Source organism: Solanum dulcamara, chromosome 4 (assembly GCF_947179165.1).
Source record: "Solanum dulcamara chromosome 4, daSolDulc1.2, whole genome shotgun sequence".
NCBI lineage: Eukaryota > Viridiplantae > Streptophyta > Magnoliopsida > Solanales > Solanaceae > Solanum > Solanum dulcamara.
This window is the reverse complement of record NC_077240.1, coordinates 78,658,656-78,677,910: the sequence shown is the minus strand read 5'-3', so window position 1 is coordinate 78,677,910 and position 19,255 is coordinate 78,658,656. Positions and strand designations below refer to the sequence as shown.

Sequence of the window (19,255 nt, the reverse complement as noted above, 5' to 3'; positions counted from 1 at the left end):
TGTCACATTCCGATACGGTATATTTGGATCGGGTATCACATTCCGATATAGTATATTTGGATCGGGTGTCACGTTCCAGCGCGATAATATTAAGGAAAAACAACTTTAAATGACTTAATGCTACCCAATCTCCAATAACTCATTTCCCAAAAGAGCGTGATGTGGAGGCCTGAGTCCTCATGTGTGATCTTGATATTGTTGACTGGTTATGTAATTGTTCATTGGTTGCCACATGTTAAGTGTTGTTGTTGATTTTCCGCTATTACTTTATGCATGTTGATTTCTATTTTGAGTCGGCCGATGATACCTACTCAGTACATGTTGTCATGTACTGACCTCTACTTGTATCTTTTCTTATTTTATTTTGTGGAGTGCAGCGAGTGTTCCACCGACTTCGACTCGACCTCAGCTCTAGTCAGTCTCCAGTTCATCGGATTGTAGGGTGAGATATCCTTCTAGCTGGCGATGGAATCTCTTGTCATGGCATGGTGTCCTTAGTTTTTGGACACGTTATGTTAATTATTTATTTGGTGTTTGATAATTCAAGACTTAGTTTTAGAATTTAGATGTCCTTCATATAATGACTTTCAGGTTTTTGGAAAAACGTATTTAATTGAGCTTCCGCGTTATTGTCATATTTATTAGTTGGGGTTTGTATCGTTGGTTCTCCCACCTAAGAGGTTAAGTGTGGGTGTCACTCATGGCCCATTTTGGGTCGTGACACATTATTAGCTAATTTTTTCGATTTGATTAAAACTCAAATTTCAATTATTTTTAAAAAAGAATAGAGTAGGAAAGCTATTATCTTAGGTTTAACTCTATCCATAATATAACACCAAGTATTTCAAAAAAGAAAAAAAAGGTAAGAAAAGATTAGGAAAAAGAATTAATGAAATGGAAATCCACTTTCATAGTTAAGTACAGCTGGTCTTTTTATGTACTTATAATAAGCTAAACAAAAAAACAAAAATATTAGTATTAGAAGCGCACATTTTTTTACTTGATCCGTTCAACTTTTTCACCAAAGTCCAAAAGTAAGTGCATTACTTAAAGTTAGCAACTTGTCACGACCTCGAATTACCGTGACTGACATTCACACTAACCCTTCGATGAGAGAACCATTACTATAGAGCAACTAACAAACGATCGCAAGATATAAACAAATTTAAAAATATGGAAACAGGTTTAATCAACAAAACATAAACTGAGTTTCCATAAACTCAGAAATACTTAGTTAGCAACCCAAATATGCGAAAATCCATCCTAGGAACTGAAAGTCAATCGTACCAAAACTCTAAACAACGAATAAGTCTAGAAAAAGGGAATGTGATCCCCCAAATGAAAATCATTATGAGTTAACCAATGTCTGAACATCTAAGTTCCGGACGAAGGACCGGAATAAATGAGAGAGTTCATGGCAGCATAAAAGAATAGCTCACTCTTGAACTCGAACAAGATCACTCCTGTACGCAAGATTTCTCCGCAGCCGGCTGAATATGCCCTGTACTCAACAAAGACAGAACAAGTGTAGTATCAGTACACAAAATCAACAATGTACTGGTAGGATCATGCAGCTAGACAATAAACGGATCATGGACAAATAAACTCAACATAATAAACACATATATACAGAAATACTTAACCAGTGTCATCTCAACAATATTCAACAACCTCAAAAGTCATATAACTTCACATAAGGGTCATCTCATAGGACCTGCAAATACTCAACTTGTGTCAGAACGTGACATCTGATTCAAGGTTTGTGTCAGAACGTGACATCCGATCTAGATATGTGTCGAAATGTGATATTCGATTCAATTTATGTATCGAAATGTGACACCCGATCCCAACATACAAAAATAGCCATAATTACATTTACTATTCAATATTATGTCACCAAGAACAAGTTCATCACAAAATAGGCCACCAAATGATCATTTCACATAAAATCTAACATGTTTCCCTATTCATATACACATATGCATACCATGAAGCAATTTAACAAGTACATGAAACACATACGGGAAACAAAACCATCACCTACCTTGAATTCGAGTTTTGATAACTCTAAAGTGCAAGAGTTTTTCCTTTTTGGGTTCATTCTGCTTGTTCTTGGTCTAAACAAGTCAAATATATACAAAGAATCAATACAATGACCTAATTCACATGAATTATAACATAATTTCTTTCCTAGACCAAAATCATGATCCTAGCCCCACCTTAGGGCTATTTTCCACCCTTACCCACATGTCAAAACCCTTTAAAATGACTACCCATCCTAGTTTATGGGTTGTAGGAATCGAATGATAGATTTAGTGAGTAGAATCCTTACCTTAAGCATGGAAATCAGTGAAAAAATTATGAAACCCCCCCGGGAGGCCTCCTGTCGTTTTAGGAACAGTTTTTGTAGAATAAAATTATTTTTGGAGTTTTTTCCGTCTTAAGTCGAGATTGTCATACTCTAGCGGGATCCATCCCGCTCTGGCGGGATATGCGGAAACAATAAACTTGGAGCTTAAGCTCCAAGCCCCCATTTCACAAGACACCCCTTCCAAAGACATATTAAATTATACCTTTCACACCAAGTCCTATTCCGGGAGTTTTACTCGCCCGAATGCGATTTCGCGAAACTGTAAATGCTCTGTTTTATCTTGGCTATCAGCTTACCCTATAAAATTAAAGATTCGATCTGCCACCATCCACAAGGTCACCCTAGACCTCACCTGACTTAGAATTTGTCCAGGTCTGACCTAGGCTAAAAAATTTTGAAGTTACTACTCGAAGTTTTCTGGACAAAAATTCTTCCCCATTGGACTATCCATAACAACGGGGACATGTCGTTCACAACATAAGGAAAATAAATAGAAAAATTGAAAATTTTAGCATTTATACAAAACTAGTTATAACGGTGCAACCATTCCGCTAGTGATATTATCCACTTTGAATGTAGATTTTCATAACTTTAATATGCATTATTACGGTGTAAAGTCTTCTTACTTATATACCTAACATTTCTTATGTATTTTATTGATGTTATTCTAAGGTTGGGTGTTACATACACCTCCTCTCCTCTTGTGGACTTAACCTCCTCACTAAGGTTTGTCATACCACATGAAATTTGCCTAGACTCAGCGCTGAGGCTTATCCGCCTTTTCGAAATTTGCCTAAATTTAGTTGAACTCAGACCCACCTTTGACAAGACTGACATAAGGGTGACTCTGATACGATTAATTTGTAACTGTGCAACACAACCCCTAACTGATATTAATTGTTCATTATGGGCCTAGACTCATACGACTTTAAAGAAAAACTTACATAAATATACTATATTAAGAAAATATTTACCATTTATAATAATAATATTTTTTTCGCCGGACACTTATAATACATTTATAATACAGTTTTAATATACTCTATTATCAAAAATAAAAAAACATTTTTGGAACTTAAAAATATTTATACTTTAAAAAAGAATTAAATTTGAGAGAATTTTTTTTTAAAAAAATAATTTTATCTTTATTTTATAAATTGACAAATAATTCGGGATAAATTATTTGGGTAACATAAACAAATAATGTGGAACAAAGAAATTTGTGAAGTGAAGCATGAATAGTATTTCAGAACGTAGGGAATAGTAAGTAACCATCATATTTGAATTATGTGAGTATTTTTCATAAAATGTGCAAATTAATTTAAAAATCAATTATACTTAACCATATTAGTTACATAGTAACCTTCTTGCTTTAAATTTGTGAACGAAGAATTTTCTTCTATAAGAGATAATTACAAATAGTTTAGGATATTAAATTATAATAAGTTCATAATTTTTTTAAATCTATTTTATTACATTCAAATATAAGTAAGAGATAATAAAAAACGCTACTCATGAAATTTGAATCCCTTTATTTTATCTATGAAAGATCGAGAACTCACCAGTTAAGCTAGCACTCAACCCATTAAGCCAAACCTTGAAATCATAGAACTATAACAAATCTAATTTGAATCAATTGAATTATAATTTAACTATATTATTTGAATTAATTAAATTATAATTATCATTATTCTAACCCATTTTTCTTACCGATGGCATGCTTGCACGGGCTTGCCATCTCTAGTTTACTAAAAGGATTGAGTTGAATAGAACAAAAATAATTTATTGCATATATTTTAATTAAGTATTTACTTGCTTAATTAGATATTATATGATATTCGAAATTCAAAATCTAGAAATCTTAATAAAACTTTAAGATGTAAATATTTTTATTATTATCTTGGATCCACAATTAATTGATATATTCTTTTCTATCATGTACCTGTAGTTAGTTAATTTTCTTAGTTTTTATTTTTGGCCCCCAAAAAGCATATCCCCCCCCCCCCCCCCCAAAAAAAAAAAAGTAAAGTAGTTTGTAAATTTTTTATTTTTATTTTTCCCCCCCAAAAGCATATTTTTTTTCATTTTAACTTTAATTTTTTGCATAAAATATTCTAACTAATCACACTAAACCTTAATTAATTGAATTATGCACCTTTTAATTTTTTTCTTGTGAATATTCACAAATATACTATAGTTGTTAACTTAATTACTCAAAATTAAAACGTGTCATATTAAGTTTCTACTATTATTTCACATTTAATGATGATATAATTCTATCAATAATCAAATATAACATATTTTCTATATAAAAAGACCAATAACTTACATTTTAATTAATTAAAAAATTAAATATATTGAGTTATGTATCATAATGATCAAAAACAAAAATTTAAAATAATTTAGGGACAAAAAAAATACTAAGCCTTATGATCTAAAATCCAAAAAGAAGTTAGTATAATTGCCGACATGGATTTTGATGAGATGGTTGGAATTTGTTCATCCTTAATTAAAGATTCCGATTTTGAACTCTTGAAAATGGAATAAGCCATGTTGGAAATGCCGCCTTAAAAAATGAGTCATCCAATGCGCGAATTCAAATTAATCGAACTCCAATATAACTGTCAAATCCCAAATGAAAAGCCAAATTAAAAAATAAACCATTACAATTGGTAAATGAGATCATTGCTGATGTTATCAAGGAAGTTTCAAAATTTCTTAAAAGTAATAAATAAATAAAAAGTTTTAAAGTTGTTCAAATTTTCAATATTTCTTTTTCTTGTGCCTTTTAAAAGGTGTATTTATTATTTATTTTTAAAAAATGTATTAACACATACCCAAACAAAATCCAATGGTGGGTGTTTGGAAGCTGTATATAAAAGCTTTTTAATAAAATGTCAGCAAAATCTGATGTGGAATTGCAAATCTAGCAGCAAATATTTATCACACATAACACTTTTTCCTTTTCTTTTATGTGTGCCACTTTGTGGCCGATTTAAATTTGACGGATTCAATTTTCGAGATTATTAATATTAGACGTATTGTATTTTTGAAATTATGATTAAAATTATTATTTGTTAAAATTTGTTGCATCTGCGATGATTGCGATACATTGGTTGAGATCTTTCTTTTGTTATTTTAACCTCATAATTTCAAAAGTACAATATATTCGGTTGGGTTGAACTTGCAATAGAAAGATTGCATATATGTCACTGGCGATATATTTGTTCGGAGTTAGGATGACGATGATTCTATTCTTAATCTGAAATTTTTGATTTTAGAGCCTTGAGAATTAAAAAGAAAAAATGATTTTTCACTTGATGTTCGGTGTATTTATTAGAACATTAATAAAATTTGAATCGTACGTCGTATAATCCATTTTGAGGATGTCACTCCCAACAAAATTTTCTCCATAGAAAGTTAAAAACTTCTTGATAGAGCACTTTTTACTTTCTTAAGGTGTATTTGATGCGAACACAAATTAATTAGGCTAGGCTCCAAATATTGGATGTCTTTTATTTTTGGATTTTCATTCGATATCTGATACCCATTTTGACTTTCGTTTAGTTCAGATTCACGTTGTATAGATCATTAAAGGAGACTCAGATGTGTTTCCTGCAATGATTTTTTTCTACTTCAGAATCACTTCAATTTCGAGATCTTTAATTAAGGACGTAGAGATGGTATTTGTCGACCACTACTCTTTGTGGTTATATGGATTCCACTTGTAGACATCTCATGCACTCCAACAAAGCTTTTGATTACTGACACGTGGAGCACGTCATTCTCCAATATAGTTGAGAAAAAAAAAGAACTTTTTTTTAAAAAAAGAAGGGATTATCCTGTTGGACCACTTGAGTTTGCTGGAAGAAGAGAAGCAGTAATTTAATCCCTTTTTTTATTTGATGTCCGATATTTACTTTGAATTCTGTTTAATTCAAAACATAACGTCTATTAAAGAAGAAAGTGCTCTCTAGAAGAATTTTCTCCATTTTCTGGGCACAAACCTAAATGTCACTTTTTTTATATATATTTTGAAGTTCAACTAATTCGAATTTACTCCAAAATTTTTTATTTTAGGGTTAAAACGTTTCCTTTCTAAGGTGGTATATTTGGTATGATGTTATTTTTTTTTTCCTTTCATTTGGTATTCGATCTATATTTTAGTGTTTAGCTTAATCTGAATTCGTTCGTGTTGTGTAAAAGCTTTCTCTATTCGATGCTTACTGCGTAAGATTCATTAAAAAAGAAAGTATTCCTTACCATGAATTATTTTATTATCAGCATTCAAATTCGTAATCTCTCATTAAAATTATCTAACTATCATAATAAATCCGAATTTATACGATGCGAATCTATATCAACCGCAAATCCAAATCAGTCACGAGTTTTGATATGTTGCTATCTTGCTCCCTATTTTACCAACCATTAAGTAGCTCCCTAATTACATTTGACAAATTAAATTGAAGTCCTAATTAATGTGATGTTTACCAAAGTTTTAATTTAGTCAAACAAAATGAAAAAGAAAGCAAAGCCCTAAATTGGCACACACATCATTCAAATATTTATGATCATCAAAATTCACTATATTTTTTTTAGTATGCTTTTTCAAAGTTACGATAGTAAATCGGCACATAAACCGGCAAAGACAGTATATAAAACTTCACGTTGTAATTGCGACATCTTCATATTCGTGTCATTGTATTATTATCTCCAATAATAATTATTGCGCTAATACATTACAAAGATATTCTTAATATAATAAAATATTATCCGCTTGAATTAAATCCGCACCTCATATTTTTCAATGATATATACATATACCTACTTAAATGGGACAAGGTGAAAATAAAGGAACTTAATGTATTTGATGTGGACCTTATAAATAATGACTTCTAGGGAGGAGAATGAGTTCCATTTAAGGTATCTCCTTACCATTTTGCAATTATTAATTATCTCAAAAACTATGGTCCATTATATTTAACTTTATTTTACATCAAACACATGTATTGAAAATGTGCTCTTTTTTTTTTTCTTCTTCTTAGTAATTAGTAAACAAGATTTTATGCTACTAATTATAAAAAGCTTCTTTATCATTTCTTGAAGTATACTTGCTTGGCTTCCAATTTTAAATTGACATTTTAGTGAAAACTATTGTTATTTTTTTTTTCAAAATACAATAATTTAATGCCACCTATTCTATTGAGACCTTAAGAAAAATACTTTTTTGAAATAGCGAATGAGTGTGTGACACATGAAAACCAATCAAACAATTCAAATTATTAATGAAAATTATGACTGCGAAATGCAAATGTGCAATTTGAGTTGTACAATAGTGTTCCACAAGCACTTACTCCATCAACATCATAAGCATTTAATTAAAAAAAAAAATCAGAGTGGGAGTTTATGTTAATCATTAGTGAAATGCGAAATGTACACTAACTAATTGCAGTAGCTAATAATGAATTAGTTGGTGTTTGTGATTTGTTGTTTACACATTGTAATTTGTATCTATGCTATGCCCAAAAGTGGAAACAACTTGGAATAAATTAATGAGTTTAAGAAATATATATTGTCATTTGTCGGTACAAATAATTTTTATACTATCAGATTATCCTTATCTGTTATAACAAGTATTATTACATCTTATTTTGAAAATTTCATATCTAGAAGGATTTCAGGTAAATATCATTTGAATGACTTAAAGAGTGTAAAAACGATTTACGCTGACGAAGTGTTACTTAAACTCTTAACTAATATTCTCCCCATTACCTTTTACTTGTTTAGTATATTAAAAAGAAAAGTCCTTTTACTTATCTGTTTTAACAAATCAAAAGAGAATTAATTATTATTTTTAGATTTTACCCTTATTTCTCAAACTTATTGGAGTATTAATAGTCACATTAGGATCTCCAAGTATTAATGAGGGAAATTTAATAAAATAATCACTTAATTAAAATTTTGTATTGGACTACAAAAATTCAAATTGGACAAATAAAGGGAAACAAGGGGAGTTTACGAAAATGAAACTATCTCAAAATTGAAACCTTGTAGGTTAATACAATTATTTATATATTATTTCTTTTTATTTTTTATTCGATGTTCAATATTTTCATTAAAATTCGATTAGATTTGAATTCGCGTGTAGTGAATCCATTTCTAAATGCAGGCTATACTAACAATACTAGTGGCTAAAACATCCTTAAAATTGACAACCATGTAAACAAAGTTCATTTAAACAAGATTAATACAATGAAAAATGACTAGAAAACAATATTATTCCAGCTACTATATTAATATCATTTAATTAAATTTAAGCAATTAGTTATAAAAAGATGTATATATGGAATATGATATATGGTCTTCCTTGGAAGAAAAGTATTTAGTGAAAAAAACCAAGTTGCTACCTTATAAATATTCTATTCTAATATAATAATAATGATAATATATAGTTGAAACCAAGGTTTGGATTGGAGTCTTTGGAAGAAGGCTTCCTTCATCTGATATTCGTATTAGGGTTTTAATTAATTAACAAATACTGTCAACTAAAAAATATTTATATTAAAAATTTAAATTCGAGATTTTTAATTAAGATTCACTAAATATATATTTGAAAGGTTTTAAATACCTTGCCTCAGTTGGATACTATTTTAATAATAAAAGTTTATATATATATATATATATATATATAAAAGAGAGAATAAAATACAATTTGCTAAATTCCTTGGAAAGTTCATGGTGATCCTAGCTATGCAAATTATCCAATTGGTTAACCAACCCTTGAATATATCTTCTCCTTGTAGTAATTAATATATTGTTTAAACTAAAATGTCATTTTCTCATTCAAATAATTTTATAATTTATTTTAAATGTTCTTTAAAAAATATGACCCTTTTGATATTTGGAATTTTTTTTTAATAAGATCATTTTCTTTTATTCAAATTTTTATCGATCATAAAATATCATTTTCTCTTGTAAGGATGTTTATAAAGCACTTGTATCAAAAAAATTCAGTCCCACACTCAATTTCTAATTAAATGTAGAGGCCTATCTGACTTATCTTGATTCTTACTAAGAAATTCTAAATTTGTCTCTAATCTGATTAATGTTGAGTAACACCGTGCCGGATAAGCACATTAAAGAAGTTCCCTATCAAAAAGTTCTTCTTCGATCGTGTGACCCTTAGTTAAGGGCATACTAACAATCTCACCATACCTTTGATGATTTCATATCGAGTAATTAATCTAGTTGCTAGCATACAATAACCTTTGATAAGTGTTTTAAGGTGGATTAGTTCAATTTATATTGAAAAACTCTACTATGAAAGATAAGACGCTAATACACCATTATTTTAGAGCTCAAACCTGATACTTCAAATTAAAGATGATGATATACCTATCACCCTACGAAAATCTTTTGTGGTAATAAATTATAAGTACCTATAAGCATAGGTCCCCTCCCACCCGTTACCCAAATCAATTTATATACTATATCTTCTTAAAAAGAATAAAACATACTAATAATAGTAGCCCACTTGCCATAGTTGGAAAGCTTTGCATAAGCTGTCTGTTAATAATAAAAAAATAAAATAATTAGTCACCCCCCACCCTAAAAAATGTTCCACTTGGCTTTCCAAATAGTTGAAACAATTTTTATGTCATATAAAGTTGAGATATTTTATTATGTTATAAAGAGTTAAGAGATTTTATGGTTATCCTCTTACAATCCACTACAAATATCAAGTACTATCCACTTAATTATGTGGGATTCTTTTTTTCTTAATTTTTTTAAAAAAAGAATTAAAGTAAATAAAGTCAAAAGGATTTAAATATGTTAGACTAAGGTACAAGTGTTAAAAGCATATGATAAAATATTTGTTATATAAATACACCACTTTTTTTGTAGTTGAGAATGAGTAGAAGGGGGAAGTAGCAAGTGCTCCAAATTTACAATGTTTAATTCATATTAGGCCAAAAAAAAGTGTGGTCTAATCATATCATATCATATCATATATATATATATATATATATATATATATATATAATTATTATTAAAAATGGAAAGGCCACTAAGTTCAAAGTTGGATTATGAAAATACACTTGTATTGATTTTTATCTTTTTCGTCTTTTTTTTAGTTTTTCCTAATTTTGCTATAAAAAAATCTGCGAGTGTCTACATTCATTGCTCAATTAAAATGTATTTTAAAACATAAATTCTTTCAGTTTTCAAACCCTTTCATTTTTCTTAACCTTCGCCTTTTTATTCCTGTATTAGATGAAGTAAAAGGCTAGTGGTCTCCTTCAATTCCTCAATATTATTTATATATGTCTCTAATGGTAAAAGGTTCATATATTCACTAATGCAAGAATGTGAGTCAAACATTTAAATATCAAGTGCACCATGAAAGTGAGTTCCACACAAGGAGTAGGAGTCCATGCCGTAGTCTCTTGACTCTTGTATATAGAAATAGGAGTCCTATGCTTTGTATAATACAAATAGCTCTCAACTATAATTTGACTATTCAATGATGTATATGCAACAAGATATAATACAATATTTAACGTTCCTACGTTTGTTAAAATTCTTCAAACCTGCCTTGGATTTGAATGGTAAAGAGCAATCATTTGGTTTCATTTTATTTTTGGTGTAAGTCTTCATTTTCAAATGAAGAGCGGCCATCACAAGATTTTCACTCCATATATAAAAATTGTAACCCAATTTTAGCATACATATTACGTACATCTTTTCTCTAAAGAGGAACGGATAGAGTGAGAGAAAGAAAGCACAAGACATATTTGCTGGATATGGGAAACTTCTTCACTATTTAGCATATTTATTTACGCAAAGTTTATTATAGTGACAACACAATTATTTTTTATTCATTATTAACACGATTCACTTAAATATTATATGCATTAATTTTTTTCTCTTTTCCATTTATTTATTGTTTTTCTCCTTTGTTTGCTTTAAATACTCATCTTCATAATTCATATATAATTAACTATTCAATTATTACTTTTGATATTCATAACCACTATACATTTGATTTAAAACATTAAGATATCTTTTGATATTTCTCATTTTTATTTATATAATTATCTTTTAGATTTCATGAACCTCCTATCCATTTCATTCTATAGTTAAAGTAGTGAAATGCTCTTATCATTATTGTACCATTTGATTTATGTTTTAGTTTGACTCGATGAAAAAAAACTCTTAAGTTTTGACCGGTTATGGGAGAAGTTGTAGACAAGAATGTATTTCTTTTTCCATTTATATTGTTATGATTAAAGTCTTAAGAAGGATGCGTATGTTGCATTTTTTAAATCTTTTTATTATTATATATTTCTCTCTATTAACTTTTTAAATTTAATATTCTATGAATTTTTTATTATCATACGTTTGTATTTTTATTTAGGCTAAAATTAGTCATTTGTGACTTTATTGAAAGTTTACTACTATTAACCAAAGTTTAAGTTTACCGTTGATAGCGTAAAAGAATTACTTTTAAAATTATAATACGCCCTTCATTAGGTATTTCTTGACACATTTTTCAAAATTTATTTGTAATTATTGCATTAATTTTCTCATAAAATACATGTTTTTATAAAATTTTAATTATTTTTACGAATTTTAAAAAATTAAATGAAACATACGTGTGACTCACGTACCCAAAAATTAGTCATTAATAAAGTGGATGAGGGTACGATAGTGGATCAGAATCCAAATCTCATTAGAGCCAAAAAGAACGTTAAGTGATTTTTTATTATTTATTAGGCCTTAATAGAAAAATTATCGAATGAATTTTGTTGTCAATATTAATAAGAAAAAGCATATCAAACTTCTTCTTTTTTCCCTAGGAGAGGTGGACGGGTAGTGTTGGGAGAGTTATTTTTTTCCTACGCCAAAGTTGACACCCACTCTAGGGCTCGACTAATTCAATTTTTTCAAATGCGTATTATTGAACATAAGACCCATGTTTATGTTAATCTAATTTTCACGTCAAGAGTCTTATATCAAAGGATAGAGCGTTTTTTTTTAAAAATGATTTTATTTCCAGAATTCAAACCTAAATTCTTTAATTATGCATGAATGTATACTTATCTCCTGCCATAATCTTAAATACTCGAATAGCACCTCTAAACGACAAAAATCCACAAGCACCATAATGAAATAATAAGTCTATTAAATGGGAAAGAGCCATTGTTAACCTCTCTCGTCTCTTGCCTCTGCTAAATCAAAATTTTATTGGTCTTCTTCGATCCCAAAGTGCGAATTAGTAGCTGTGAACTTCTTCAATAAACACTTATTTTTCAATATTGTGTTGAACGACTTTTTAGTCAATTTTTTTCTACAGAATTGAAATATTGAGTCCTTATGATATTCTCATACACATTTCAATAATTGTCTAAACAAAGAAGTTAATTTTAAAGTGAATTTTTTATACGAAGAGTACGTTATGATTCGTGACCTCCTTAGTCATGGTGTGTGTGGGTGGTGGGAGTGATTAAAGAAGAAAAGACTAATAAAGCACATAAAACAAAGTCCTTACATGAAGGCTATATTTCATTGGTCATTGCCATGTATTTCAATTTTTTTTCTTTTCCACTTGTAAATCATTCTGTTGCCCTCTCTTTCTCTCTCTCTTTCTCCCTGCTTGAAATTGTACTGACATGGCTACTAGCAAATGAGGTTTCTCTAATTGACCGTACAATCATACACAGCTTAATTTTCTTCTCCAACGTACAACTATTACTTCACTAGGTACAACACTCTACTTCCAATATTCACTTCTCTTTTTTTTCTTCTTTTTCTTCTATTAAGGCTGTGGTAAAGATTTGTTCTTTCTGGTTCAAATGCTACAGTAGAAATGTATATTTTGATTTTACTCATATGGGGTTTGTCATATGTGGGATTCTTTAAATTTTCCATGTTTTTTTAATTTTTAGCTTTGAAGAAAAGATAAAAACTTATTTCCAAGATTTTCTTCTTCTTAGCTAGTGGAGGGTGTAGTTTAGTGGTGAATATAGTTGGTTTAAGTTTTAGCGAATACAAAAATATTAGGTGATTTGGGCTAGCTTGTGTGTGTCTCGACTAATTCTAGGGGATACGTTCCTTCTTCCACTAGCAACTATGAATTCTCCTTTGTTTTTTTTTCAAGATTATTCACTGTTCTTTATTATGGCTGTTGTAAAAATTTGTTCTTTCTTTCCTTCTTTTCTTTTTGTACCATTCTTGGTACTGTAGAACTCAAGGTTGGTTATGTATTTTGATTTTAGTTTTATGGTGTTTGTGTATTGTTATGTTCTTTGCCAACTGCCATTTTTGTGATTTTTGTTTGGTTATCTTGTAGTTTTGCTTATTTCTGTTAGAATTTTTGTTTAAAGATTGGTGGTTTTTATGTAGTTTCTGTGAAGTTTCCCTTTTTTAGCTTTCTTTCCTTACTATAGTGAAGAAAAGATAGAATTTGTTTTCAAGATCTTTTTTTGTTTCTCCTAGCACCTTGAGGGTGTAGCTTAGTGATCAAATGAGATTTCAAGTTCAAATTGCAGCATAGGCAAAAACGCTAGGTGATGTCTTTTTATCTGTCCAAGCCTTGGTGGATCGTATAAATAATTTATCAAAAAGCCAAATACTTTTTTTCCCTAGAATCTAGAATTCATAAACTCAAAAACCTATTTGTTACTACCTAATACTTGTGCTTGATGGGAGGTAATAGATACCTGTTGGAATTAGTCGAGATGTCAGCAAGTTGGCCTAGACATCATAGTTATCGAGAAAAGATTTTATTTTCCTATTGCAAATCTTTTCAAATTCTTTTTTTTTGTTATTATTTTTTTAATCCTGATGGTTATTTCTGGAAAAGATTATTGAAAAATTTGGATTAAGTTTTAGAACTTATGTAATATTATATCTTGGAAATTTATGAAATATTGTTTGCTTCAATTGATTGAGCTGCAGGAGCCTTCTTTAAGATTTTCAAGAAAAAAGGTGTGAATTTCTCTTTTATGACCATGCATACTACTATATTTTCCAAAGGAAATGAAGGGGTTGTCCAGAATCAATCTGTTGCAACATTGTGCACTGCTCCTTGGTGGAATAGTGGCTTTGTGTCTCAATCTGTGGCTTATGTTGAGCCTTTTGGACAATTGAAATCTGCATCTGTGGAGCAGCAGCCTAAGGGGAATGCAACAGAGTTCACTATTTCCTCTGGTACTTTCTTATTTATCCTTTTGGCAATTTGTAGGACATGACCTTAGATAGGAGGCTGTAGAAGTCACGGATAAAGGTAGAATGCTAGTAGGTTATTGAGCATTGTTTTTCTTTTTGACAGGGTGGGATGAATGTAGTCTACAAATTCAATATGCCTCTTAAATTTGATAAGTCACACCAAAAGACATTAGTAATTTCTAAGATCATCAATTTCAATGGCTTGGTGGACTCTCAAATTTTGATATCTGATTCGATATCTGATTCTTTCTTAAATATGCATTGTCTAATAAAATGATATTTAGTGACAATATACTTGCTCCTTTAATGAAAAACACCAAGTTCCTGGCCAATGTGAGTTCAGAATTGTAACAAAAAACTTAACTACATTGCATGAGAACCACAATTGTTGCTTCTCAAAATTCAATGTTAAATTCAGAATTTTCAAGAAAGAAAGAAACTGGTAGTGCTTTTCCTATCATCAATATCACAGGCTCAATCATTATGAAAATAACAATAAGCCAAAACTTTCGGTGCAACAACAGACCCATTGAAATCCCGCTAAGTGGGGTCTGGGGAAGGTAGAGTGTATGTAGACCTTACCACTACCTTGTGGATTTCATGTACTGATATATTCTTTTGACCAAAAATATTATGAGTTTTATATTGTACTTACAAGTCTTAGACCAAAAAGAATATCTAGTTTGGAAGTTGGAACAAATCTATTTCTCCAAACTTCCAACAAGGTTCTTGAAAAATGCGGCATAATCATGTCTCTATTTCCATTCTTGGATAATCTGAGTCTATATTCTACGGTGGTACTAACGAGCTTGCACTTCTCCATCTTGATTTTCTCCATTCTTCTCATGGTGGAACTAATGGGCTTGGAATTATCCATCTTGATTTTCTTCCCATATTCTTCCTTTGAGATAGAACTATTATCCTTCTTCTGCTTCTCCTAAAATATCATAAGCAATTTATTAGTTAACAAGGGGTTTTATTATTGCTTCTTTTTTAACTCCATTTTATCTCGACTTAGAGAATCTCAGCTTTTGTGCCATTTTGTAGATTAACATCATACTCCATACACCTTCTGTTATCTAGTTCTTGTTAAGGGAAATCGTGTTCTGTTGAATTGTTTAACCAATTGGGAGGATTTTTCCTTTTACAGCATGCTTTACAAAAGACAAGTTGACATTTATGTAGTATCTCCTTCAGGTGATTGCAAATCTACATCAAACGGGCAAAAAGTTTCAAACATTCAGGCTGCTACCTCTGTTCACTCAGCTAGTATGGACTACCGAGGTCACTTTGAGCTAGGTTTTGGTCAGCCCCAGGTAATTTATTTCATCACGAAAGCCCAAATGTCTTTGATAAATCTCAATGCATGTGGTTGTTCATTCTGTTTATGTGATTTGCTTTTACATGGTGCAGATTTCTGCAAAATATTCTTATGGAGAGCAGTGCATTGGGTTATTTTCAGCTTATGGTCCTCAACTTTCGGTAGTACTTTCTGATAGCATCACTTTCCAATCGCTAGAGTTATTTGGGTTTGGTAATTTATTTTTTCTCTGGGATTAGTTACATATTCCAAAAAATGAAGTAACAGAGTTACTGAAGACATTTCGTAACAGCATTACTGTAGACATTTCTGCTGTTTCGTTGCATAACTTACTACAGTAACAAACTTCAGCTTTATAAAGCCTTCTAAATCTTTTCAAACTTGATGACAGCTTATATTGCCATGTTTCCATCATTGATAATATTGTGTAAATTTTGCTTTAGCACATCATATGTGAGCTGAGTTGGATTTTTAATGTGGTTGATTTGGAAAACTTTCCAAAACCATTCTTTCTCCTCCATCGAAAGAATATTGGCAATTTTTTTTAGTTGCAAAAGACGAGAGGAGGTTCACGAAACCTTGATTTATGCCTGTATTTTGCAAGTTAGTTGGATCAATTGATTGATAAAGACAGCATCTGATTGTAGTACGATTCTCAAAGCAACATACAGGCACTGTAAGATGGGCACTAATGTTTACTGACGGATCTACTTGTGTAACATCTGATATAATTGGTGTATTTAAGTTTTTTCTCACAAGCCGAGATGTTATAACGTGCGTCATGTGTAGAAGAAGCCACCTCTGAGGACATTATATAACCTGAGAAGCTTGAGGAATCACGGCTCCAATTTTTCACTTTAGTAGGTTTTTGGCTGAGAAGATGAACATCTCCTTGTAAGCAATTAAATAGACGAAAATGGGGAAGAAGTAGCTCCATTGAACTGATGCTTACCATTTGATTCTGCTCTCTACTTGATATAGTCATATTTTCGCAATTGTTTGTGGTATAATGCTAGGAAAATGATAATGTAATGCATTGTGTGTCACAGATACTGAATATTCAGCTGGTAAGCTTGTTCTATTCAGATGGAATTATATTACTCTTACATGCACTGTTCAAAGTAGAAGAGACCAAGAATCTTCACTCATTGCATCAAGAGTAAATGGAGAAGCGTTGAAAGGATAAATATCTCTAGAGGAAAGTTTTCACAGTTGTTTAGAACATGGAAGGGTAACTGATCAACAGATTGAACTTACTTTCTTGGATTAATTCAGAGGATCGTCTTTCAGTAGCAGCGGTTTCAAATATTAGCCACAATTACGGAATAATGAATGAAAGGTGGAACGGGAAATGCTTCGAATTAATGCAGAACACTAGAATATATGCAGTAACAGGAAACACATATCTTCCGATAAAAATGCTATATATCAAGTACTTCGGCGATATAGTTGGCATTTGTAGTGTAATTTATTTCTCTCTTTTGTGCTGCATTTCTGGAAATCTCCCATTCTCTACATCTTCAAGCTGAATGATTTCGAGGCTCTAATATTCATATAATTTCACTTCGCAATTTCTGCAGGGACGCATTATGCTACCATTGAATTTGGCTTCTGATGAAGGTCCGATATTCGTAAATGCCAAGCAGTATCATGGGATACTAAGGCGTCGAAAGTCCCGGGCTAAGGAAATGGAGAAAAAAGCTCTTAAACCACGCAAGGTAAAGTTTTATTTCTATGATTATGGACAGTGGATCTACATATCAGTATGATATTTTATTTGATCTTCATGCTTCGGAAACAGCCGTTCTACATTGGTAGGAGTCAGGTCTGCGTACACTTTACCTTCCCCAGACCCCACGATGTGGGATTTCACTGGGTTGTTGTTGTTGTTGTTGTTATGCTTTTCTTCAAAAGCATGTCCTCTTGTTCACCCTGTGTTGCTGAATTTTGCACTGCTTAACCTACAGCCGTACTTGCACCTCTCTCGCCATCTCCATGCTTTGCGCCGACCTAGGGGCTGTGGCGGTCGTTTCTTGAACACGAGGAGTGTGAATGGAACTATGAAGGGTGGAAAAACCACAGATACGTTCAAGACAGGCGACGTTCAAAACTTTTACCCCACTGGATCCCAGAATTCTGAAGTGCTGCAGTCTGATAACAGCAATTTGAGCTCACCAAAAGAAACATCTGCCAGAAGGTTCTTCGATTCATCAGGGGTCACTAACATGTACTCTAGTGGGAATCTTGAACCATTTCCGTTTCAAAACCTGAGGCCTCCAGTCCAGGCAATACCGGACATGATGAATACTGGACACGGTATTTTCATGGCTGGTAAGTGGGTTGGCACAGCAGATAGCTGTTGCAACCTCAAAGTTTGATAGCCTTGGCTTGAGAACGAGGTCAGGTGTTACGAGTTGAGCCTGACCTCATCCGTGCTGCAACCTAATGTATGTGCATTTTGTTGCTTGCAATTGGCGGATCATCCTTGGCTATCATGGGCAGTTCATCCTTGGCTTAGCATTAACGCAGCTACCTCTATCGTTCAATTGCTATCAAGCAATGTGGATGGTAAGAGGCGCTAAAGCCTTAATGCTATTTAATTTTCAGCACTTTGTAGGATAAATAAACTTGTTTTGGATAAAGTAATGATGATGATGACCCTGTCGATTGGGTCTGTGATGTTGCAATGTGTTTGGATTACTGTTTTGTGATGTTGGTTTGTGAAAATACAATGATGTATGATTGAACTTGATCCAGTTTATATAGTATTTTGTATGTTTGGAGTGTAGATTGTGAAATGTTTAAAATTGTCATATTTGTCTCCCTATCTGTATTGAAATCTGATTAAATTTGGATTCACATTGGAAAGTCCTACATTGGTTGGGGGTGGGAGGGGTAAAGCTCTGAGTACTTACCACTCCATCGCAATATTGTTGATACATTAATCTTTTAACTTATCATGTGAGCTTTTATATTTAGTTGTTTCAAAATACTTGTTGTCATTGTTGACAAACTTCAGATAAAATATTGGGTATTAGTTATTTAATGGTTCTTACAATTGTTGAAGATCATCGATATGAATACTGAAAAATTGAAGAAAAACTTGAAAACACTGCTTTATCGTCTTTTTCAACCAACTTTAGACATGGAATATGCCAACTTCAGATCATGTCTGGTAAAATAATAACGAATTGTGTTAACTCGTCTCTCTTTTGTTACGTAATGATGAATTTCACAATAAAACCATAGCAAATTAATATGACATACAATATAATATCATAAGGTAAAAATTTATTTGACGGAGTAGTTTACAACCAAATCATCTCTTTCAT

At 31.3% G+C, this 19,255-nt stretch overlaps 1 protein-coding gene across 1 annotated transcript; it reads left to right on the top strand.

Annotated features, from left to right (window-relative positions):
- The first annotated feature begins 12,963 nt into the window (after positions 1 to 12,963).
- Positions 12,964 to 18,711, top strand: LOC129887735 (nuclear transcription factor Y subunit A-10-like). Its single transcript, XM_055962944.1, has 6 exons — positions 12,964 to 13,135; positions 14,333 to 14,584; positions 15,800 to 15,918; positions 16,016 to 16,084; positions 17,504 to 17,641; positions 17,891 to 18,711. Exons 2-6 carry the CDS (start codon positions 14,380 to 14,382, stop codon positions 18,299 to 18,301), a joined length of 942 nt encoding a protein of 313 aa, XP_055818919.1. The 5' UTR covers positions 12,964 to 13,135; positions 14,333 to 14,379; the 3' UTR covers positions 18,302 to 18,711.
- Positions 18,712 to 19,255: the final 544 nt, after the last annotated feature.